The 26,133-nt window shown below is 42.5% G+C and overlaps 1 protein-coding gene across 5 annotated transcripts in view; it reads left to right on the forward strand.

Annotated features, from left to right (window-relative positions):
• Positions 1-11,005: 11,005 nt before the first annotated feature.
• The window catches only part of CDC48B (cell division cycle 48B), a 79,773-nt gene continuing 64,645 nt past the window's right edge, over positions 11,006-26,133 (forward strand). For 3 of the 5 annotated variants that reach the window (XM_086821941.1, XM_086821942.1, XM_086821945.1), the window contains exons 1-3: positions 11,007-11,468; positions 11,569-11,613; positions 11,835-11,890. In XM_086821941.1, coding sequence (XP_086678067.1) covers positions 11,313-11,468; positions 11,569-11,613; positions 11,835-11,890 — 257 coding nt within the window. In that variant the 5' untranslated portion in view covers positions 11,007-11,312. Of the gene's footprint in view, positions 11,469-11,568; positions 11,614-11,834; positions 11,891-26,133 lie in introns of all 5 variants that reach the window. The other 2 variants (XM_086821940.1, XM_086821943.1) reach the window with 2 other exon arrangements.

Here is a 26,133-nt window from a genome sequence, read left to right on the forward strand (position 1 = left end):
GTCATACTCATGACCCATTCTCAATCCAAATGAAGCTTTTCATAAAGCTTTTCCTTAATCCAAGATTAATCTATGCTTAAGACTAAATTAATGGTTTTTTTCTATGCTTTTAGTTTATGTATTTCATGATTATTTTTTATTCAATCCATTATGGGTTAATGATCCAATTAGGGATCATTCTAATCATTCTCTTAAAGATAAGCTTTATCTTTTACAATAATTAAGATTTATCAGTCATCATAGCAGCGGAGCTATGGCAAAATTTTGTAAAAATTTACACATAAAATAATTTCATTCAAAGCATGAAAAGAGGACTTCCTACCATATTCTAGGAATTATCATCCTAGATTAATTAAAAGAATTTCATTGTAATCATGGAGAAATTAAATTTTTATATCAAAAGTGTTACTTTTATCATTTTTATTTTCATGCATAGAAGTATGCATAAAGGATAAATTTTTATATCAAAAGTGTTACTTTTATCAATTTTTATTTTTATGCATAGAAGTATGCATAAAGGATAAATTTTTATATCAAGTGTTATTTTTATCATTTTTATTTTCATGCATAGAAGTATGCATAAAGGATAAATTTTTATATCAAAAGTGTTACTTTTATCAAATTTTATTTTCATGCATAGAAGTATGCATAAAGGATAAATTTTTATATCAAACGTGTTATTTTTATCATTTTTATTTTCATGCATAGAAGTATGCATAAAGAATAAATTTTTATATCAAAAGTGTTACTTTTATCAATTTTTATTTTCATGCATAGAAGTATGCATAAAGGATAAGTTTTTATATCAAAAGTGTTATTTTTATCATTTTTATTTTCATGCATAGAAGTATGCATAAAGGATAAATTTTTATATCAAAAGTGTTACTTTTATCATTTTTATTTTCATGCATAGAAGTATACATAAAGGATAAATTTTTATATCAAAAGTGTTACTTTTATCATATTGGATTTCATGCATAGAGGTATGCATAAAAGATATTCTTTTTATACTAAAAGTGTGATTTTCATCATAAATGGATTTTATGCATAACTTAGATGCATAAGAGAAATTCTTTTATTCTAAAAGTGTAATTCCTACCAAATTGAATTTATGCATAAGAAGATGCATAAAAGTTTGATTTTTAATTCAAAGTGTCATTCTCATCTAAATTGAATTTATGCATAGGAAGATGCATAAAAGAATAAGATTTCAATTCAAAAGCGTTATTCTCATCCAAATTGAATTTATGCATAGGAAGATGCATAAAAGATGGATTTTTAATTCAAAAATGTCAATTCTCATCCAAATTGAATTTATGCATAGGAAGATGCATAAAAGATTGAATTTTAATTCAAAAGTGTCATTTTCATTTAAAATGAAATTATGCATAGGAAGATGCATAGAAGATTGATTTTTAATTCGAAAGTGTTAGTCTCCTTAAATGGAATTTATGCATAAATAAAAATGTAGAGAAATCTTATATCAAATATAAGAATTCTCTTGTATTTTATAAAAAGATATGAAATGTGATAAGACGTGATAAGAGGTGTATGAGATGTGATAATATGTGATAAGATGCGTATGGGAAGTGATAAGATGTGATAAGAGGTGTATGAGATGTGATAAGATGTGTATGAGATGTGATAGGATATGATAAGATGTATATGGAATATGTAGGGCGAGAATGGATGTAATATGAATGTATGGATGTAGATACGGATATGTATGTAGGAATGTGAATGTGGATGTGGATGTGGATGTGGATGTGTATGTATGAATGTGAATGTGGATGTGGATATGGATGTGGATGTATGGATATGAATGTAGATATGGATGTGGATGTATGGATGTAGATACGGATGTGGATGTATGTATGTGGAAGTGGATGTATGAATGAGGATGTGAAAATGGATGTTTGCATGGATGTGTATGTAGAATAATGAATGTGAATGTGTATGGGAAATAATGTGTCGTTGATTATGAGTGAATGGATGATGATGAATACATATGAATGGGATGTGGAATAAGTAATGTGGACTAAGGATGATAAAATGGAAAAGACGAGAGTTCGATATAGAAACTGTATTTTGTGAACTGTTTGTAAATGAATGTTTTATGTCAAGAATGCTGGGGAAGCATTTTGACCGTCTTGTGGATTAAGGTCAAGGAGACCTAACTGATAAAGTTGCAACTGCTGATGGAGAGTCAATGGAGGACTTCTCGCGTAGCAAGGTCGGTCGAGGTCTTGACCAGCCTCGGTTCGATTTAAATGGTGAGCTTCCGGTACGGTGGATTAGGGACCAAGGAAGCGGCCTATGAGTGAAGCGCTGCGAAGGATCCTAGAGGGTGCTGACCATACGGTGCTCAGGCTCTGGGTCACCGAAGATACCCACACGTGCGTCGTGGAAGATATTAGAACAAGGAGTAAGAGTTGTTTTCTGAAACCAGGCATGGATCTGGTTGATTGACCTTGCTGGTCCTCAACGGATGAGTCCATGGCTCTTTTATATGGATCTGTGGGTTGATCTTGCTGATCTTCCACGGAGATTCCATTCTATTATATGAATATATTACCGGTTACTATGAGCTAGGAACTATGGAAAAGGTCCCTGAGCGAACAGGTGGTGAGCGTTCTGGTTGCCAATGATGCCATAAGTATACCGATGAATGAATGACTGGAAATAAGGATTCAACCAGAGACTGAGGATTGTCATCAGTGACATAATGGTTTCATTAAAGGATTGTTTTAAAGTTAGCTGATGCTAAGAAAAAGGCAATTTCATATTGGTTTTGGGTGTGTAAGTGGTGTGACTAGTTTTATGTTTGCATGAACTTCCGGCTAGGGGGCCTTGGAACTCTTTTCCTTGGTACCCGGGACAAAACCTAACCAAATTCTTAATTGGATCCCATCACTACAATGGTAGAGAGGTTAGCTAACCCATGGGACTGGATGGGGTTAGGCTGGACTGATGGATCCGTAAATCGAGATTTAAATTCTACTATTACGATAGATGAAGTAAATCCCGGATAGTAATTGTTCTATGGATAGGAATCAACAGCTGTGCCTCTTGATGGGAAAAAAAGCGTTGATCCCAATGATCCAAGTGCAAGTTTCTTCCTTGATCTGACCAAACACCGTTAGAGGTACAGTCAGATCAGTTTGATCAGTAATGATCTTGACTACGTTAGAGTAAAGAGTTATCCTGGTGGAATCGCCCGTGCTTTCGGGTAAAGGAAGTTTTTTCCGATTTTGGTTTTGGATAAACCGACGGATTAGTCTCTTGTCCGGATATCCGTGGGCGAGGCCCCGAGTGTGAGACCCTTGCCCCACGCACGATGTGCTACTTCCGCGTGCTAGTACCCCGAATCCGTTGCGTGGTGGAGACCGAGATCTTACAATACCTACTAATCATATTCTTGTATCTTACATGGTCAAGGTGTCGATTAGTAAGAAACTACCTTAAGTTAGACTTAGTAGACTATCTTAAAGGTTTTCCCTATTTTAATATAGGTTTCAAGAAGAAAGAGAGTGCACTTCGAGACAGACTATAAGGCTAGAAACATTGAGAAAGTGATAGAGTAAAAATATTAGTTCTAAAAATCTGAAAAGAAATAAGAAGATAAGAATAGATCTTTTAAGAGATAAATATCTTCGAAAATAGAATTTCAAATTTATGTGATAGGTCATATTTAGAGTACTTTTACATATTTAGAGTCCATGCACACTAAAAATATGGAAAAGCAATGCGTTTCTAAAGATGCCGCGTTTGCGGCTATATACAACCGTTTTTGCCTATTCTACTTTTACATATTTAGAGTCCATGCACACTAAAAATATGGAAAAGCAATGCATTTCTAAAGATGCCGCGTTTGCGGCTATATACAACCGTTTCTAAAGATGTAGCGTTTGCGGCTATATACAGCCGTTTTTGCCTATTCTACCGACGTCGGCTTATAGATTCAATGCCTTCTGGTTCTTTTGACTAGCTACATGACCATATTCTGAGTTTTTATCAGATTAGGTACACTTTTTCTTAATCTTATGAGTTTTCAAGTCATGGCACCCAAATGCGCATGCGAAGATGTAACATCGCACGACCAAGCAGCATCTTCGTCGAACCAAGCAACGTCTCCGCCAGACTAAGTAATGCTACTGTGCATGTACTACCGCCGCCGTTAATATCGTCCAGGTTAGAAACGCTCTTTAAGTTTTGCATAAACCATTGCACTACGTGACCTAGTAAGATTAAGAAGTCCCAAACAAAAACTTGCCTAAAAAAAGAACAAGAAGGGATACTCATCTATGAAACAACAGCAAATGCCTTATAAAGAATGTCTTATCGCAATCTCAAGTTGAAAAGACTATTTTCTCTTGTTTATTGTGAATGTGATGGAATTGTATTTTCTCTTGTTTGATTGGTTGTCGCCAATCAATCAATTGTCGCCGGTCCACCCCTAAAGCTATCCTCCCGCTTTGGGGGAACAACCCACTAGATGCTCGGAGTTCTAGACCCCTCCATGAATAATTACTACCGCAAGAACCATGTCACCCATGTTGGTGTGAGGGTTGCCCAGTAATGAGCAAGTGATAATGTTATGATTGTGTTTGAAGATCCATTTGTTTTCAACTATTTTGGAAGAAATCAATGATGGGAAATAATTAAAGAACCTGTTTTTATATGTTTCACAGTGTGGTAGGACCTAATTAGATAACAAAAACAATTGGGTGCGTGGGTGGATGGATGCCCCGATGGCACCATCCTATGGATGGGTGGACTCGATGAGTCGAGTAACTTTTCAAAATAATTATTATTTACGATCCGTAATAGAATAGCGCCCAAACAAGTTCATTTTAGGAGAATGAGCTAGTGGTCATGCCTCATAAAGAAAAGAGAAAAAAGGCATTAGCTTCCATGAACCAAGTGTGAACTTGTTCCATCGTCGATCACGCACATTGAGTGCTGTTTGATCGGACGAAGAGATTCTTATTAGAATAATTATGTTTCCCCTGCGAGATAGAGTTAGGTGCTTTTGTTTGCTCGTATTTCCAATAGATCGACAATCGAAGACAAAGGGGACTTAGTTGCCTATCAAAAGGATCCCCTTGAGCCAGCTAGGGCGGGGACCTTATAAGATTATTTTTATAAAATTGGGCTTTGTTTTTCCATTCAAAAAAAATAACAAGCACTAAGATCTTGTTCGCACAAAGTGTATAAAACTAAAGATCCACTATCATATGCACTAATAAAATAACAACGTTATTATAATCATTTGTCTCGAGGCCAACCAAAATTAATAATATTCTCGTGCAAAAAAATACACACACCAACAAAATCCATATGACACCTGGATCGGTGACCCTCATACAGTGTGATACCTTAGTCGGTATCATCGCACGTGCAACACCTCATTTGGTATCCTCGCACGTATTACCTAAATCCATAATAACAAACAAATCATGTCAGGTGATAAGGCACAAACACAATACACCAAAATACATAGTATCAACATAAAAAATATCACATGTAATACATAGTCACTAGCCCCTCTACACATATGTCAATAACACTAACACATATATATGTGTGTGTATGTATGTATGTATATACATACATACATACATACATATATATATGTGTGTGTGTGTGTATACATATACGTATAAGTGTTGCCCAGATTATGCGATGTTATGGAGGTTGTCAGAATCTCATGGTTACAATCCTTTAAAGGGGGATATTTGGTGTGTGTTCTCAAAAATAAAAAAATACAAACCATAGTAACCACCTTGAAGTTAGAGATAGAGTGATTGAAAAAGGAAAAGTTAAGAAATAGATTGAGCTTGGATGTGAAACTTAGGAGAAATATAAACAAAAATTTTACAAATAGATTGAGCTAAAAATAAGTATAATATATGAACAAGTTGGGTATAGATTCATGATCAAGTAAGAAGCACTAATGTTAGGATAGCACAACTAGGAAAAAATACATAAAGAACAGTTTAACGTTGAGCATATGATAGTGAAGGAGGAGCGTTTGCATCCAAATTGCTATAAGGGTAAGGAATTGAAAATAAACTTGATAAAAATATACACTCTTACACACACACTCTTTTACATCTACTCTCACTTCTCCTACCATTGTCCCATGTTTGCATACTTCTTTATAGTCATATTTTAAAAAGCTTTTAACCTTGTATTTAAATTAACACCTTCAAACTAAACATTGTTTCAACACTATCCCCTTGATTCTTCTTCATAGTCATAATTTAAAGGATATGAAAGCTTGTATTTACATTAACACCTTTAAACTGGACATTTTTTAAAAGAGAACTCTATTTTTATAGCAAATGATAAATGAGGACCTTTTTTGAGTTTAACTTTTTACTCAAGTTCTATAATTTGGCTAAGCTAGGTGGAAGTAAATTGCTTACATTCTTTGTAGATTATATCAACTTGATTGTCTTTGAGCTAGTCGGCATGCCCCTTGTAATCATCAAAGAGAGAGAGAGAGAGAGAGAGAGAGAGAGAGAGAGAGAGAGAGAGAGATGTATGTTGAATTTTAATAGTAGATGTACATTTAAGTACACTTTAAGAGAATAGTGAATAGTTTGAGTCTATAAGTAAGCGACATGTTTACATTCTTAAGTTTGTACACTTTACATTGAGGTCCATAAGAATGCGACATGGATTAGTTAAATGGGGATATAAGAGTTTGAGAGAGTATGTTTATGCTAGTGTGTATTTTGGGATCCATTATGAGTCCCTAATGAGTTTCTTATTAAAGTAGGTGATTCCATAGGATCAAAGAAAGCTTAACATTTATACTCAGTATGTATTGTAGGTATGCATAGACTTCATGTGAGTACTCTATATGTTGGGAAGAAATTTAAAGGCAATATTTACATTGTGTTCCTAGAGAAGATGCATTACAATGCAATGTATGTAACACACTTTATCATATGCCATGCAATTAGCTAAACACTTGTCCCATCCAATGTTACGAGCATGTATAGAGAGTTTGCTACCCTATTTAGTGCTTTAACTCTAATCTTTGACAATGTAAACTTCATTAACACGATTCCAAAGCCTACCCACATAGTTGTCGATGGAATGGTTCATGAACACAAGCAAGGAGCGGTACATGATGCCCACATAGCCAATATGATACTGTGTTTTCTATCTATAGGTGCTTCATTGTTCACATTGTTGACTAGGGTAGAAGCATAATGTAGAACCTAGACAAATAAGGCCACCAATATAAAATAATTAATAGGTCACCCACATACATTACATCAAAACCCACAAGTGGATTGCCTCTACGATTATAGATGTATATGCAGTAGGGTGGATTATCAGTTGGATTTTATCAGAGATACCCACCACCTTATTGCTAGTGATTTAAAGTACTTTGAGCCTCATCATCCCTTTTTTTTGGGGGGGGGGGGGGGAAATGGTTTTATGTATTAGTAAAGACTCTTTTTTCTAGTATACACTCTTGTATTCGTTTTGAAGCTAATCATATTAAGAATGTTTCACAAGGAATGATGGAAAAAGAGCTTGATGCCTCATCATTTATGTCTAAGATTAAAAAATGAAATGTTTCACAAGGAACGATGAGAGGGATGGGGTATAAACAAGGTGTGCCATGTGGCCAATTTCGTAGATGAAATCATCAAGCATTACCACTTGAAATAGCTTTGTACTGAAATTTTGTCGAAGTGGCTGACATAGATATAAGCTGAGTTATGTAATATTTATCATCTTGAAGCCAAGCCATGTAATATTTATGTTTAATCAATACATGCATATGATTTTAAAGCCAAAAATTTCATGTTGTCTGTTGTTTACATTATGCATTGCTTTAAGTTGAATGATATTGAAGCTAAATCATGTTCTCTATTGTTTACATCATGCATTGCTTTCAGTTGAATGATATTGAAGCCAAAAATCATGTTGTCTATTGTTTACATTATGCATTGCTTCAAGTTGAATGATATTCAAGCTAAATCATCCCATATTTATGCGTAATCTATATATGAATATGATTTTAAATCCAAAAATCGTGTTGTTTATTATTTACACTATACATTGTTTCAAGTTGAATGATATGGCTTGTGATTTGTCTTGTGCCAATACTTGAGGATTTTTGTTGTCTACATTACACATGAGCAATGTTTCATCTTCACTTTGGAATGTTATAGTTTAGGATATATATTTAGGCAACATGTTGTCTATTGTTTACATTATGCATTGTTTTATGATCTTGAAGCTAAATCATGTAATATTTATGTTTAATCTAACATGCATATGATTTTAAAGCATGTAATATTTATGTTTAATCTAACATGCATATGATTTTAAAGCCAAAAATCATGTTGTCTATTGTTTACATTATGCATTGTTTCAAGTTGAATGATATGGCTTCTGATTACTCAAGGATTTATGTTGTCTACATTGCACATCAATAATGTTTCATCTCCATTTTGGAATGTTATAGTTTGAGACATATATTTAGGTGACATGTCTATGAAAATTTATGTATGCTTATAAGAAAGTTTATTAATAACATTCATCAATCTTCCATAGGTTGTGCCCTTTACCTCATGCCTTGCCACTCAGAGAGTGTGATTCGTCTTCTTCTTTAGAGTTAATTGACTTCTTTGTGGCTCATGCAAGTTGGATCTGCATAATCATTTGTGCATTAAATAATGGGGCTAATATTTGGAGGAATCGATTCAACTTGAGATAGGCATTCACATTGATGTCATACACGTTTATCCTCTTCAAGATTTTCTTAGTTCATGGGTTCTATTGTCTATGTTATCTGCCATTTGAAAGGGTAATAAAGAATTTGAAATTAGAATGCTGACAAAATAATATACATCTTATCACATACTTCCATGGATGATTATACTATTATCAACATGAGTGTATGATATTGGTATATGTTTTGTCATTGGCTATAGGTAAAGGGCCTACTTACATGATGCCCACTAAAACCATTTCTCACCTTTCCCCACTTTATTATGTGGAGAATTGTGAAAGTGAAGGTCCAATAGCGAAACAAATTCGATGAGGTGTATTTTGTCCATTGATTGGAATTTTCTAAAGTGAGTGAGTAAATGTTCTCCAAATTGGGGTGTCACTATGTTGGGTTACATAGTTTTAATAGTTTGAATATAGATTTTTAAAATAAATGCTAAAATTTAGTATTCATCGAGGTGAAGATAATTGCATCAAAAAAGTAAAAATATGTTGTTGGTTGGTGCCTCATCGGAGGATTTGATTTTTTCCTAGGTGTCGTCACTAATATGGCCCCTCTACCTTGTAGGTGCTTGAGTAGATTGCTTGGACACACATGCACAATTATGTGTTAAGGCATGTTCACATGGAGGTCCAAAATAACCATAGTGGTTGTGGTAACAAAAATGTTGACATGTCAAATTGTTTTGTTGAAAATCTAAAATGGTGTCGAGAGAGACTTTAAAAGGAATTGACAAAAATGCAATAAATAATGTAAAATTACAAAAAGTATTGCTATGTTCATTGGTTTTTGGCTCCATGTTTCCTATAAATGACTTTTTTGGGAACAATAATTATATATATTTATATTCACAAGTCAAAAATTGCCATTTACAACAAGTGCTTTTAAACTACTACCACATCACTTCTACTCCTAGTCTCTATTAAAAGTAGATCCCTTATTAGCTCCCACCTCCCACCTCCCATATAAAAGAAGACATCTCCCAAGATATGTGGTAACCCAACTGCATACAAGCCACCAACAACGTGGCAGAAGTGCACCTCTTGGGAGTCTACTCTTCAAAAAGTAGTCAATCACCCTTAGTCCAAACTTTCACCACCGGTCTCCTGCCCAAAGGATTTTCAATTAAGGCCAGGAAGGTATACACTGGTTGCTTCTCCTTTTGGTACCACCTTCTAGTTTTGGGCCCAAATCTAGGATATTTGATCTTCACATCTTTCCAAGTATACACCTACCACATATCAATAATGGTTAGGGTACCCTAGTATGTGTTAATATCCCATTAGCTGGGGCCTGAATCAACTAATCCATGCCTATGATACTTGGACCGACTCAGCAAACAAGTTATCATTCAGCTTATTTATATAATATACAGACCAACAATAGTGCACACATTTGAACATTTTCTTTGACACATCTATCCCCTCACTAGACCCTTTATTGAATATCAACAAATTCCCGGAGTTCCAAATCCCCCACAAACAACAATATCTTATAATACAGAATACTAAATCAATGCCTCCTCCCCCATCAGTCAGTCTCCCTAGTAACCAGTCTCCGCAAAATTCCTTGACCCCCAAGCTCCCATCCACCCATCCACCCATTTGCCTATCCTACCCCCAACCCCTCTGATTGGAGGACAATCCCAAAAAGCATGCTGGCCATCTTCAATTGTTGATTTGCACCTGGGACATACTCCATCATCAGTAAAGTTCCTTTGAAGTAGTTTGAACCTAAGGGGTGTAGCCACCAACATACATACCCTCCACAGAAAGGCCTGAGCTTTCACTGGAATCTACAATTCCCATATTAGACTCCATCTCTTCATCCAAGTACTGAAGCACCATGTCTTCAAGTACTCAAGCACCACGTCACTTTCTAGATTTTGTTACAACATCTCACATTAATCTCATTCTTACTCATTTCCTTTATCCACTTCCTCATATATTGCCTTCCTAGTACAAGACCCGTGCGATGCTGTGACATTTTTTGGAATGGCATATATATCGCGTTCAATTTATGTGTTTTTACACACATAAAGTAACTGCAATGCTATGTGCATTCAAGAGCACGAGTGTGAGTTAATCTTTTCCCAGGCATGAACCCAAGCATGTTAGCTTCTCCTCTGAAAATTTCAAAATTTTGGCTCCTCCTCCTACCACGTTTTAGCTCCTCTGCCACTTGGAACCTTCAGTTAATAGATGGATAGATAGATAAATGACTTTTAACACGCTAATTTGTAGAGTAATATTTGAATGCAGATACAAAAACCTCGGCAACCGAGGATGCAACCCACTGTGGAGGGTGCTGAAGTGTCTCCTAGGTTGCCCGAGAGGGCAGAGCAGTTCGTTTGCGGGGCTGAGCAAACCTCTCCTACCACGTTTTAGCTTCTCAGCCACTTGGAACCTCGAGTTAATAGATGGATAGATAGATAAATGACTTTTATGGAACCGTCAGTTTATAGATGGATAGATAGATAAATGACTTTTAACACGCTAATTTGAAGAGTAATATTTGAACGCAGATACAAAAACCTCGGCAACTGAGGATGCAACCGGCTGCGGAGGGTGCTGAAGTGCTTCCTAGGTTGCCCGAGAGGGCAGAGCAGTTCGTTGCGGGGCTGAGCAAACCTCTCCAAGCACTGCGGGAGCTTTTGCTATGGCCTTTTCTCTTCACCGAAGAGGCAGCCATCCTCGGGCTAAAGGTACATATTTTACATACTTAAATGCCCCAGGTCGGCTTGACACTTCCAAATAAAAAATTAAGAAAATTTTCAATGGTGATTTTACTCCGCTACACGAAAGTGGCCGAGAGGACTCCTTCTGCATGGACCCCCTGGTACTGGCAAGGTATTCTTCCTCTCCAAGAGTGGCTTTTAGGCGTTCGAATTTTGGCACTATATTTATGTATGGATGCAGTCATGTATGTATGTGTGTACGTCTGTGCATGTGTGTATGCAAATACCTAAATGTATGCATATCTATGTGCATGCATGTGTATGTATGTATGTGTTGACAGTATTTACTTTTGTATATTATATGTATTTACACATTTGGAAAATGCCTTGCAGACCAGCCTAGTACATGCCATGGTTCGGGAGAGTGGTGCACACCTCACCAGTTTAAGGTACCCTTGCGTCTTTTGCATAGCAAATATTCAGCCGTGATTAATGTACAGTGCGAGGAGCACAATGGTTATAAAATTGGCCTCTCTTTGAATAAACAAAGGGCTCAACTTCCATGGTGTTCAACCTGTACTAAATAGTTATGGTTATTTTTCAATACAAAAAGAAAAGGATGACATAGAGAAAGGTGCATCAATGTCATGGTGTGTGGTGGCAGCGATTAAATTATGAAAGCTCTGGAATGGATAGACACAGAAAAGATACTGCACACTTGTGCATAGTGCCCCCCCCTCTCCCCCTTCTGTATTGGTTATTGAGCCAGTCTAATAGCTTATCCGCCAAGGCCACCATCTGCTCGTCCATGGTCGTGATGAAAAAAAGCTGAAAAGTGGAACGAAGCAAAGGTACTCAAAAGAGAAAGACACAAAAAACATATTGATGTACATAGAGCTCCCCCCCTCCCGTTAGGCCCACATACCTAGAAATCCTATTAGGGTTAGAAAAGCTGGTGTTGTGAGGGCAAAAGAAACCAAAGGACCAAATATATGAAAGATTAGAGTAAAACACACAGCATGCAAAGGTGATGTGTATATAAAAGATGAAGTCCAGTACAAGAGCTCTATGTCCGAATAAGCACAGAGAGCTGCTGTCCAATAAAACACATATAACAGAGCTGGAGTGACCCTGATGAAAGCGCTGATATGAACCTGATGTAAGGCTTATGTGAGCCTAAAGTGAGACTGCTGAAAATCATCGCCTACAACAAGCCTGACTTCATCGTCTGCAACAGGCTGTCTTCAGCGTTTGCCTCGGGCTAACTTCAGCGCTGATACCAGCAGCAGAAGACGCTGTAGATCAACTTGATGTAGGCGGCGAAAACGCTGATGTGAGGCTGTATAGACGGCCAGTCCAGCAGTTAACGAAGTAGTTGAACGTGTTGTAGGCAGCGATAAACGCTGATGTGAGGCTGATATAGGCGGCCAGTCCAGCAGGCGATGAAAACTTAGAGGAGAAAAACGCAGAGCGCCCAGTCCACGTAGGTTGGTGTTGCACATGAACAAGGGGGGAGCCTCATATTTATATGAGGTTTTGGGCGGCCAGCATAGGAGTCGGCTAGCATAGAAGTCGGCCCTTTTTGGGCTAGGTAAATACCTGTTTTGGGTATATTTTCACACCCCCCCTCTTAGACCAAAAAGGGATCATGAGAGAAGATGAGGGGAAAAAAAAGAGTTCGTTGTCGAAGATGAGGATTTCTGTGATTGACTAGAGTATAGGCATCTGGGATTGAGAAGTACTGGAAGAATGCCACAATGCAAGAGGTTTTCACATGCATGAATGCCCATTTTTGGGTTTTCAGTCATACATGCGTCCCAAACACACAAAACAGAATGCTGTGCATAGGGAATGCAGGATGGAAAAAAAATGCAATGCAGTGGGTTTTCACAGGAGCCGTGCCCTCATGGGGTTTTCATTGACTCATGTGCCCGATACAAAAATGATAAAAAAATGAAGGGAGAGGTAGATCCCCCTCTCTGAGCTGAGGGTGATGGTGGTGGACCGATGCCAATCCGATTGCGAAGATGCTCGAGAATGGGCCGGTTGACGGAGTTCGTAAGGATGTCTGTTTGGTTGTTTGCCGTGGAAATGTACTGTAGTCGGATGGTACCAAGCTCAACCTGTTCATTGTTAAAGTGAAAATGGACACCCACATGCTTGGTACGGTTAGAAAAAATAGGGTTGCCAGCAAGGGCAATCGCTGTAATAAGCGGAAGCTTCGGAGAAGGATCGGTACTTCAAAACTCAGAAAACAGCACTCTTTTCGCGACGGAATTAACGCACAAACTGAAAGACGATGTGCAGAAAAATAGAGAGAGAAGGGGGAGATGGAGAAGGACACAGTATTGGGTCCCAATTACCCTCTGTAGGGCCCCCACCACGGATGGTGTATTTGCTTTATTAGAATGATGTAAATCTGAAACAAATACAAAGTACTTGACCTTTTCTTGGCTGGAAAACCTGCCCTTGACCTTCAGTCCTTCACCCCTTTGCTTTAGCAATGTTCTTGGCTGTCCTGGCCCTTGGTTGCTTGGAGCTCTTGGTGAATTATGAGATGAGTGAAATGATTTATGACTTGGGTATTTATACCCTCTACTTTATGCAGTCGGCTGGCTTCAGGGAGCATCCACGACTGAGTTTAATCATTAAAGTGTTTTCACACTATATTAGACACTGTCCAGCCTGCGCATGCTTCTGGGCAGCACCCTGGCTGCTGGGCATGCTGCGCAGAGGTGTGGGACAGCTCCCTACACCTGGCCGACTAGGTGGGGAGGGTACTAGACCTGGTCGGCTACCTGTCCAGCAGTAGTACTGCTGGCCGACAGCCCCTCCAGCCCATGCCTTGGCTGGTGGGCAATATCTTGGGCCCTCCTGGCCCCTTGGGGGTGGTTCTATACCTCCCCCATGCCCATACTAAGTATGCAAATGATTTGAGTGAGAATCTCAATTTCAGCTGCTGTACTTGCCGGTACAGATTTGGTACATCATTGGTGAGCAATTGGTACTAAAGGTCTTCACGAACCCTCCTCCTATCATCTGCACTGGGTACAAGCTTCCTCAAGATATCCTCCCAACCCTGCACAACCTCTGCATCTGTCTCTTGTCCTTTGCCTTGAAATTCTGGATCCACCACAAATGCAGCAGCCTCTAATGCAGAGTGATACTCTGTCCACCTGCTTGTCGCAAGACGAGATAGCTCCTGTCTCCTACCCCCATCCAAAGTCTGTAGAGATAGGATTCTCTCAATTATCCTGTCCATCCCCTCGTACACCTTGCCAATGCAAGGCTCATCTCCATCAAGAAGCCTCAACATAAGAATGATTGGCCGCACAACCTGCAACAATACCTCAACAGTGTCCCAAAAAGTGTCATCAAGCACAATGGACCTGCATCGAATACCTGCCACCACTGAGGTACGCTCTCGCCATGCATCCCACTCCTCACAAACTACAAGCTGCCTCAAATGATTCTTCACTTCAAAAAGACGCTTTAGCATAAGGAAATTATATGCAAAGCGTGTATCTGAATACTTTAAGAGATCCTTTGGGGATCTCTGTCGATATACAGCCAAAATGTAGTGGTGGCGAGTGATAAATGAAACAATGTGATTGCCCATTTCAATAGAAGGCTCCACCCACTGCATCTTACCAATATCTTTGAGGAGATTGTTGAGCCCATGTGACATGCAAGGAGTGAAGCAAATATGTGGGTACCTATCCTCAATGATCCTCCCTGCTGCCCTGTTTGAGTTCTCTCCATCAGAAACAAACTGGATGACATTATTGGGACCCACGTACTCAATGGCTTCACTCCAAATATTTGCCAATCTCTCTGCAGTTTTGCCCGCCTCTGAATTGTCAATAGCTTTAATAAAAAAGCTACATCCTCTGGAGTAGGCAAGGATACCCTGAATGGAGCGGCTCCTGGTGTCACTCCAACCATCACCCATGATAGTGACGCCACATCTACGCCATACATCCTGAATGGGTCCCAAGGCATCCTCTATGGCCGTCCTCTCTGTGGCTAGAAGTGTAGTGCGCAATGCCTCGGATGAAGGTGGAGCATAGCCAGGTCCGAAAGAAGCAATCTCCTTCACCATATCTGCAAAGTATGGGTTGCGGGCCTTTACCAAAGGAACATCTGCAGCATAAAAAAACCGTGCCACTGATGCATCTACCTGTGCCCTCCTCCCAGGGTGCCATGATGCCACAAGACTAGCGTGCACTGGACCTCGTGAAGCGTGGGTCTGGGAAGCATTTGTTCCATGTGCGGATGGCTGTGGAGCAGCCCCAAATAATGGAGTAGATGCACTCGCTGAAGATGCCACGCCTGCAGGTGTAGCTGATGATGATGTACCTCGAGGATCAAGAACAGAGGGCCGACTCCCTGCTGCATCAAGTCTATCTGCAAGTGCCTGCAATCGTATGATATCTGCTCCTGACACTGTAGGGCAAACAGAAATGCCTTTGCCTCTAACCCCCAACAAATGGGCTCGCACACAATCCGTGCCTCCAGTCTTAATGGATCCACAAAAGTGGCACTTCCACTTGCGTGACCCTCCTCCTCTTGCACTATCATATCTGGACACAAGATCCACCTCATTCCACCAAGGGGATCTGTTTTCTGCATCTATGCCACGAGGAGGTGCCATTGAAATTGATAAATGGCTGAAAATTAAAAAAACATGCAAAATGCCCTTGCATGAGACATAAGTAAAGTGTCCACAAAGTGGAAAAAAACGCAGCAAACTAGAATCTCCAAAATCCAATGTTCATTGCGTAAATTTTAAATCTTACCTGCTGAGTGCTCAAGACTCGAGTCACGACTCACGAGTGCCACCCGAGCAAAAGAAGGGGCCAAGAGGAGGTAGGGAGAGTGACAAGTGTGCACTGTGCAGTCTGGGGCAGCCAACTTGCCAAGGCTCGGTAGGGAGAGTGTGGGGCAGCCTGCAGGCCCGGGCAGCCAAGAGGAAGGTAGAATGGAGAGTGTGCCCACTGCCTGTAGGCTGTGGGGCAGCCAAGGGGGGCCGGGGCAGCCAAGGTTGAAGGGGGCAGCGTGGAGTAAAGAAAGCAGCCAACGTTGCAGGCGCAGCCAACGAAGCAAGCGCAAAAAACGAAAAACCGCCGTACGCTGGGAAAAAAAGGCCGCCGGCGACTAGCGATAAGGCACTTTTTCCGGAACGCCCGGAACGTGCGTTCCGCCCTAGCGTTCCGGCGTTCCGACTCGCGTTCCGCCACGCTCCCCGGCAACTGGCCCGTTCCGGCTCCCGTTTCCACGTTCCGGGCACGCCATGCGATTCGGAGCGGCGTTCCGGCGTTCCAGGAAGGCGGAACGCCGTTCCGCGGTAACTATGATCTGACATCATTCCAGAGGGAGACTCACAGCGCGGACTGGCACTGCTTCTTGTGCAGGACTTTGCACACCTGACCTTGGACGACTGAGATGGATCCCTGGCTGACTCGTCCCGGACTGGGCTCACATGGGACCAGATCACCATCCCAGGTCCTGCACCTACTGTACAGAAATGTCTACGTGGCATCCAAGTGCGGGATGCACGTGACATCCCCTTCTGCTTAACTTGACGGAAGCTGCATAGCCTCCAAATAATCCGTCAATAATGCCGGATAGTCCTCGAAAAATTCTTTGTCGAGCCATACCGCTTCATGAGTTCCTCGGTCCTGAAACTTCGTGAGAAACTGTCGTAGCCTTCGGCCTGAGCCATGCTTGAAACGGTGCAGAAGGATCTGTTCTGGAACCATTACTTCTGCTTCATCAATGATGTCTGGTTCCGCTTCGTCTTTGACCTCTGAAGGGGGTGGACCTGTATATGGCTTTAACCAACTGACATGAAATACATCGTGCATAGTCCAACTCGGAGGTAGCTTTAACTGCATAGACACCTCATTAATCTTTTTCCGGATGGGGAATGGTCCGAAGCTCCTGAACGACAACTTTGGGCATCGCTTGCCCACCTGCTTTAATCTTTGCTTCATAATCCGAAGATATACCCAATCTCCTTCCGAAAACTTCATGTCCCTTCGGTCTTTATTGGCCTGTCGAGTGTAAGCCTCTTGCGCTTTAGCCAATCTGTCTTTAACGGACTCTAGGATCTCCTGGTAAGACGAAGTCCTGGTTAACAACGACTGGAAAGGCCTTCCAAACGCTGCCTCATATGGAGTCTTGCCAATAGCTGAAGAAAAAGAGTCATTCAAAACAGCTTGAACTAAAGGCAAAAACGATTCCCACTTACCTTGCTGATCGTGGACATAACACTTCAGCACATCAAAGGCCAACTAGTTGTATATCTCTGTCTGGCCATCTGTCTGTGGGTGGAATGCACTGGAAAAATTCAACTTAGTACCAAAATTATCAAACAATGCCCTCCAAAAATGACTGGTAAACTTGGCATCTCGGTCTGACACTATGGTCCTAGGAATCCCACCAATCGGGTACCAATGCCGAATGAATAGCTGGGCAACATCCTCGGCGGTCACATTGGCCCTGCAAGGAATAAGCATAACAAATTTGCTGAACCTGTCAACAATAGTCAAACACTGTGTATTACGCTTACTCGGACTGGGAGGCAGATTTGTGACAAAGTCCATCGAAATGTCTTGGAAAGGACCCTCAGGAATTGGCAAAGGCTGTAACAACCCTATCTTCTTTCCACGAGGAGCTTTCACCTTTTGACAAATGTCACAGCGTTGTACATATGTAAACACATCACGCCTCATCTTTGGCCAATAGTATTGCCGTTCTAATTTCTCCAGAGTCGAATTCATGCCCCTATGACCACCTGTAATGGCGTCATGGGCATCATGGAGAAGAGCTGCCCGGAATGATTTCATGACACACAGTCGGCCTTTGTAGTAAAGCCAACCATCGCGTATCAGAAAATGGCATGGTCCTGTGGCATCCAATGCCTGTTCCCACTGCGTACCGAATTCCTCGGAATTCGCGTACGTGTGCTTCATGTCTTCTAGTCCTGTACCAGCAAGGTCCAGTCTAGTGGTCTGAATCGCAGATACTTGTCCCTTCCTGCTCAAAGCATCGGCCAGAATATCTGACTCCAGCGGTGTTGTCGATCACTCCACTGTGCACTTGGCATCGTCTGAATCCAGCGCAATGCCTGATGGTCAGTGCGAACCTCGAAGTCACGGCCATACAGGAAATGTTTCCAATGTTTCAAGGCTTGAATGACTGCTAGGAGTTCACGATCATAGACTGAGTAATTCTTTTCGGCGGGCAGTAACTTACGAGACATGTAAGCTACCGGATGACCATTCTGTTGCAATACACCGCCAATTGCGATGTTACTCGCATCGGTGATCACCTGAAATGGTTCGTCCCACGAGGCAAGGGCTAAACAAGGCGCTTCTGATAAAGCCACCTTGAGGTTCTGGAACGCCTCCAACGCTCGTGGAGTCATTCGAATCTTTTGCCTCCTTGTTTTCACTCCCTTTAGCAGATCGGTGAGGTCTGTCGAGAGATCAGAAAACTTGTCAATGTGGGTGGAATATGCCTGGCATATACCCACAAATGATCTAATGTCATAAGCAGTCTGAGGTACTTCCCAGTTAACAATCTCGGCTACTTTAGCCGGATCAAGTCGAATGCCTTCGGCACTGATTATATATCCCAAGTAATGTACCTGGAACAGATAAAATTCTGACTTCTTTTCATTGACATAGAGCTCGTTGCTTTCCAGCAACTTAAGGACTTTCTCCACATCAATGTCATGCTGCTCAACTGTAGCTGAAAATATGAGTATGTCGTCCAAAAATATGAACACACACACTCCAATCAACTCCCGAAAAATACGCATCATCATGCGGTTAAATGTAGCTGGGGCGTTCGTCAAACCAAATGGCATGACCACAAATTCATAGTGGGCCCATTCTGTACGGAAAGCTGTCTTGGGGATGTCCCCCTCAACAATCCGAACCTGGTGGTACCCACTCTTTAAATCCAATTTAGAGAACACCTTAGCTCCATTCAGCCTCTCGAGAATATAGTCAATTCGAGGCATCGGGAATCTGCTCTTGATAGTCAGCTTGTTGAGTGCACGATAATCGACACACAACCGAGAAGACCCATCTTTCTTCTTGACAAATAAGATCGGTGCTGCAAATGGCGACACGCTGGGGCGGATGAAGCCTGCTTGCAACAATTCTTGGAGTTGGCGGTCCAACTCCGATTCCATTGCCTTAGAAAGGCGATACGGAAACTTGCTCGGGGGTTCCGAGCCTGGGAGGAGGTCAATCTTGTGATCCTCCGGTCTGGACGGGGGAAGCTGGGGAGGGAGACTGTCCTGGAGAACCGAGTACTTCTCGGAAGCACTGGCCACCGTCTGGGCTGTCTGGATGTAAATCATCGCACACTGTGCGCCTTTCCTGACTGCTCGCTTAGCCTGCAAGTGGCTTATGAGCGGAAAGTTTGGAATACCTGGCTCACACTTAATGGTCACCGGGGTGTTTGACACATTCCGATCAATCTGGAACGTGTGCTTGTCCCACTTGACATCAGGAAGAAACTTGTGAAACCACTGGATACCCAAAATTATGTCTGCTCCTACAAGAGGGGCAACCATAAAGTCACGCACAAACTCTATGCCCTGAATCACTAATTTAGCACCTAGAGCTTCATACTCGACGCTCGTTGTCATACCTGTGCTAAAACCCTCAACTTGTTTGTCCACCGGAGTCAGCTCAAAACGGGCACGCCTAGCGGCCTCTTCCGTGATCACATCCTCCGTGCTGCCGCTGTCAAACAAGACAACGACTCTCTGGCCACCTATGTAGCCAAAGGACTTGAGCAATTCGTTGCGCTCATACTCCTGGTCATGGGCGCCCTTCTGCTTATCTTCGAGCTCCCGGCTAATAATTGCTCCTACTGAAGCACCGGGGGTTGAAGAACTAGGGGTAGCCACTGGGGTCTGTGTGGGAGCTATGCTCACCACGGAAGCTGTGGAGGCGGCGGCAGCCTTTGGAGGCTTCTTCGGACAATCCCGAGAAGTATGTCCTTTTGTGTGACAAAAGTAACATCTACCCTTCTTCCTGTACTGAGCAAGCTCCTCAGCACTCAACTTGCCACCTGTCTTGCCTGCCTCCGCTTTTTGGTCTGGAGTAAGCTTAGACGCATTGTTCGAGTTCTTGGAGCCAGAGGCTCCCGGGCTCTGTCCTGGGGAAGACCCCGTCTGGTTCTGGCTTTTGCCCCCCGAGGCGTTAGCCTTGGGAGAAGCCGGCTGGGAAGTCTTGGGCTTGCCACCATTGTGTTTCATTTCTGCACTCTGCGCAAGCGAGAGTGCTTCCTCAAAGGTGGCTGGTCTAAACATACGCACCTCCCATCGGATGTGCGTGTCCAGGCCATACAAAAACTGCCCTTTCTTGTCCGCATCAGATAAGCCTAATTGTAGACACAAGGTCGAAATTCTATTGGCAAACTGAAGGACTGGTTGCGCGTTCTGACGCGCACCCCTGAACTCGTCTTCGAGTCGCTCAAGGTAGTGGGGCGATAAAAACCGCTGCTTAAGGTCATGGACGAACTCGTCCCACCCATAAGCTGCCATACCTGATCTGGTGTGGGCATGAGCCCACTGAGTCCACCAAGGAATGGCCTCACCTTCCAAGTACCAACTAGCTAAGATCACTTTGTCAATATCTGTTTTCCTAAGTGCGGCAAAGTAAGCTTCAAATTGATGTAACCATGAATACAGAGTAGTGGGATCGAGTTTACCATTATACTTACTGAAATTCATTTTCTCGAGAAAATGATTCGAGGGCGCCGCCGGTGTCAATCTGGCGTCCAAAGCTCGGAGGTAACGCTCGTGTTCCACTCGTCGCATGGCTTCGTCTTCGCGTTGTCGAATCTCCAATGCGCGCATCTGCATCTCAAGCAAGGAGCTTGGCTGCGGCTGTGACCCTGCAAGAGGGTCCCTGTGACGAGGATCTGGTATCTGGGGTACGGAAGGAGAGGGAGGAGGAGACGGAAAACGCGACGCTGGAGAGCGAGAACGCCCCCCCAGAGCCAAAATCCGCGCCTTCTGCTCATCCAACTTGGTTGTCTGGTCTGCGATAGCTCGCATCATCTGCTGGAACATGTCTTGTACACTCAAGCCGGGTGCCCTAGCTGGGCTGCCTGGTGCACTCTGGTCCCATGGTTCTGGTTCTCTCTCGTCGCCGAAGTTCGCCATAGCGGGAAAATGCTGTTCCTTTTCGGAACGCAATCTGACCATCCACTATCTGTGTGGGAGACTTCCGGAGGCTTCCGGAGGCTAAAAACCAACCGTCCTTCGAGGGACAGGAGTCACTCCGAAAGGGGTAGTCCACCGGCGTCTAAAAACCAACCACACGAGCGAAAAAATTTTCTGGTTTTCTTTGCTGAATCTTTGTCCTTGAAGTGAGCTCTGATACCACTGTAATAAGCGGAAGCTTCGGAGAAGGATCGGTACTTCAAAACTCAGAAAACAGCACTCTTTTCGCGACGGAATTAACGCACAAACTGAAAGACGATGTGCAGAAAAATAGAGAGAGAAGGGGGAGATGGAGAAGGACACAGTATTGGGTCCCAATTACCCTCTGTAGGGCCCCCACCACGGATGGTGTATTTGCTTTATTAGAATGATGTAAATCTGAAACAAATACAAAGTACTTGACCTTTTCTTGGCTGGAAAACCTGCCCTTGACCTTCAGTCCTTCACCCCTTTGCTTTAGCAATGTTCTTGGCTGTCCTGGCCCTTGGTTGCTTGGAGCTCTTGGTGAATTATGAGATGAGTGAAATGATTTATGACTTGGGTATTTATACCCTCTACTTTATGCAGTCGGCTGGCTTCAGGGAGCATCCACGACTGAGTTTAATCATTAAAGTGTTTTCACACTATATTAGACACTGTCCAGCCTGCGCATGCTTCTGGGCAGCACCCTGGCTGCTGGGCATGCTGCGCAGAGGTGTGGGACAGCTCCCTACACCTGGCCGACTAGGTGGGGAGGGTACTAGACCTGGTCGGCTACCTGTCCAGCAGTAGTACTGCTGGCCGACAGCCCCTCCAGCCCATGCCTTGGCTGGTGGGCAATATCTTGGGCCCTCCTGGCCCCTTGGGGGTGGTTCTATACCTCCCCCATGCCCATACTAAGTATGCAAATGATTTGAGTGAGAATCTCAATTTCAGCTGGCCCCATCTCTACATGCAAACTACATGCCTATAGAGGCCTGGCATCCAGTTGCAAACCAGATACTCAGCACATCTGACATCATTCCAGAGGGAGACTCACAGCGCGGACTGGCACTGCTTCTTGTGCAGGACTTTGCACACCTGACCTTGGACGACTGAGATGGATCCCTGGCTGACTTGTCCCGGACTGGGCTCACATGGGACCAGATCACCATCCCAGGTCCTGCACCTACTGTACAGAAATGTCTACGTGGCATCCAAGTGCGGGATGCACGTGACAATCGCACTCTGACTGTTGACGAAGATGGTAGAGGCGGTGTTGATGGAGATGTGCATGTTGGAAAGAAGTTGACGAAGATACATAACCTCAGTGGTGGCATCATATAGAGGGCCTAGTATTCGGCCTCTGCTGAAGAACCTGCAACGGTGTCCTGCTTTTTGCTAGACCAAGAGAGAGGGGCAGATTCGAGGGAGAACAAATAACCACCATGAGAACGTCGGGAATCGAGATCACCAGCCTAGTCGGAGTCTGTGTAACCGTGCAAGGTGATCCCGCGACTGTAGTGAAGTCCATACAAATAGGTACCTGCTAGATAGCGAACAACCCTCATCGCTGAACTCCAATGTGGCTCCTTGGGAGCATTGAAATACTGTCTTAAAATGGATGTGCAATAGGAGATATCAGGAGGAGAATTTGTGAGCCTAATAAGTTTCCCAACCACTTGTCGGTAGGCTCGCTCTTCATGTGGAGGTGAGTCCACTTCCTTTGACAGTTTAACGGTGGGATCTGATGGAGTGGCCACGGGGATAGCACCATCAGGAAAATAGGAAGTTATGAGTTGGAGACAGTATTTCTGTTGAGACACGAAAATACCGTCAGGATGTTGGATCACCTCCATGCCAAGGAAATATGAGAGAAGACCGAGATCAGTCATCTCAAAAGTTTGTGTGAGCTGTGCCATGATATCAACTATTTTAGCTTGATGGGAACCTGAAATAATCAGGTCATCGACATACAGTACAAGGTAGCAAACCATCACCTGATCAGTGTGAATATAGAGATTGGGGTCATAGTGTGATGGGTGAAAACCTTGGCTGTGAAAAAAATTGTCGATGCGATGATACCACGCCCGGGGTGCTTCCTTAAGCCCATAAAGAGCTTTATGTAGGCGAAGACTTTGTTCTCAAGACCAGGGAGAGGGAAACCCGGAGGTTGATCAACGTAGACCTCCTCGTTAAGAATGCCATTTAAAAAGGCACTCTTAACATCCATCTGATAGATTGGCCATTTATGGTGGGTAGCCAGATTGAGTAAAAGATGGATTGTGGTCATTCGAGCAGTGGGTGCAAAGGTCTCGTCGAAATCAATGCCTTCTTTTTGGCGAAAGCCTTGCATGACAAGCTGGGCTTTGTATTTGTCCAAGGTACCATCGGCTTTAAATTTGGTGCGGAGGATCCATTTGGTTCCAATGACCTTTTTATGACGAGGGCGATCCACAAGGGACCACGTGCCATTACGGTCAATGCTTTCAAGTTCGAGTTCCATGGCCTGTTTCCTGGGCAAGGAGGAGATAAACATCAATACTACATAGTAGCGAGGAGGAGATAAACATATATGGGCCCTTATAGTTTGATAAGGGATAAGATCCACGCTTGCAACCAAGGGAAGTGTGTGAGCAACTAGGTTGGACATATGTAACCCCTTTGTAACTTGGTGGGCACCCACATGGGCAACTAGTTCCCAAGGTTGTTACCAACGTGGAAACCAACCCGTGGTTCCTTGATTTTCTTTCATTCTCCTTCACCACATGCCCATTGATTTGGGTTTTTTAAATTTTCTTCATTTCCAATGTCATTCATATTCTTATATTTTTATGGGAAAAAATTGCATGTGCATGTGCATGTGTAGGTGGTTCTTTACCCAGTTTTAATGGAAATATCCCCCGCTCGATTTCAATGATGTTGAACATACATTAATATATAAGCATGTTTGGTACTGCTTTACTCGGTTTTCTTTCTCCCTTTTAATTGCATCACAAGACGTGCAACTGTACACTGGTTTCCACATTGGCACCTTATGGAAGATGTTGCTCCTTCACATTAACACACGGAAGAGGCTCCTCCATCCGAAGGCTGGCTATGGGGGGCAAAATGAAAATTTTCTTGCCAAAGTATGTAAGTTGGATGTATGGATGTGTTAGCAGATAATATGTATATTGCATGTTCTAAATGGCTCTAGCTATTATCCTGAGAATAGTGGACCTATCTACATTTTGTTGAAAACAGCATTATGAATTTCAAAGGTGATAATGTGTGTTGAGATCTAAGAGTATGTTGTCCTTCTTTCCTCGATTTTCTTTCTACCTTTTTATTAAAATTGCCACCTATGTAAGTTCGGGCCGGTTTTCATGTGGCCCATCAATTGGTGTGCAATCACCAGCCAGCTCCCATGGGCGGTAGGCGCCTATTTCACACATGTGGATAAGTTTTTAAATCAAAAAAATAGTGATATTTTTATTAAATGGTAAATATCAAAGGGAAGTATACCAGAATCACGCATGGTTTGTTGATACCAGCGAGGTAAAGGATCCCTGGGTGGTTGTCGAGAGGAGGAAGCCTCCTCAAGAGGTGAAGTTGTAGGTAACTGATGGGGTTCATTTGACACAGTCTGAGATTCTTGTTCAATTGGTATGGGTAGCGGAAGGCGAAGTAAGTCTCGCTCATCAAAGACAATGTCTCGACGAATGAAAACTTTGTTTGATCGTGGATCAAAAACTTTATAAGCCTTTGATTCAGAAGAGTAACCCACAAAAATGAGCAACTCACTCCTTGGCTCAAGCTTGCCCCTTGTATCATTCGGAGTGTGAGTATATGCTCGACATCCAAAGACACGAAAATGGGAAATAGTTGGCTTTTCGCCAAAGAAAGCTTCAAATGGGGTCCTGTAGGGAATAGCAACCGTGGGGCAACAGTTTAGAAGATACACCGTAGTGTTGACTGATTCTGACCAGAGGCGTTCAGGCAACGCAGCTGCAAAAAGCATGGAGCGTGCCATATCCATGACTGTTCGGTTTTTGCGCTCGACCACTCCATTCTATGAGGGAGAGTTGGTGGAGGTGAGTTGGCGTTGAATGCCATGATCTTGCAAGAACTGAGAAAATTGATGGGAGATAAATTCACCATCATTGTCACTACGAGCAATCCCAATTGAGAGGCCCATTTGATTGGTGACTAACCGAACCCATGTGGAAAAGTATTGGAAAGCGTCAGATTTATGCTTTAGGAAATATACCCACATGTATCTTGAATAATCATCAACAATTAGCATGTAGTTGTTGGGTATTGGGGGGAGAAGCCTACACATAGACACACACACAGCTGCAAGAGAGAGAAAACGAGTGAAGCTCAAGAGTGCTGGAAAAGATGTACTCAATAATGATTTGAAAATGAAAGTACAAGTGAGTACTAAAAGGCCTAGGGCAAGGTGCCCAACACACATAAGTGTGTTCACACGGGGAA

This window comes from Cibotium barometz, chromosome 28 (assembly GCF_041138505.1).
Source record: "Cibotium barometz isolate CiBa-2024 chromosome 28, ASM4113850v1, whole genome shotgun sequence".
Classification (NCBI taxonomy): Eukaryota; Viridiplantae; Streptophyta; class Polypodiopsida; order Cyatheales; family Cibotiaceae; genus Cibotium; species Cibotium barometz.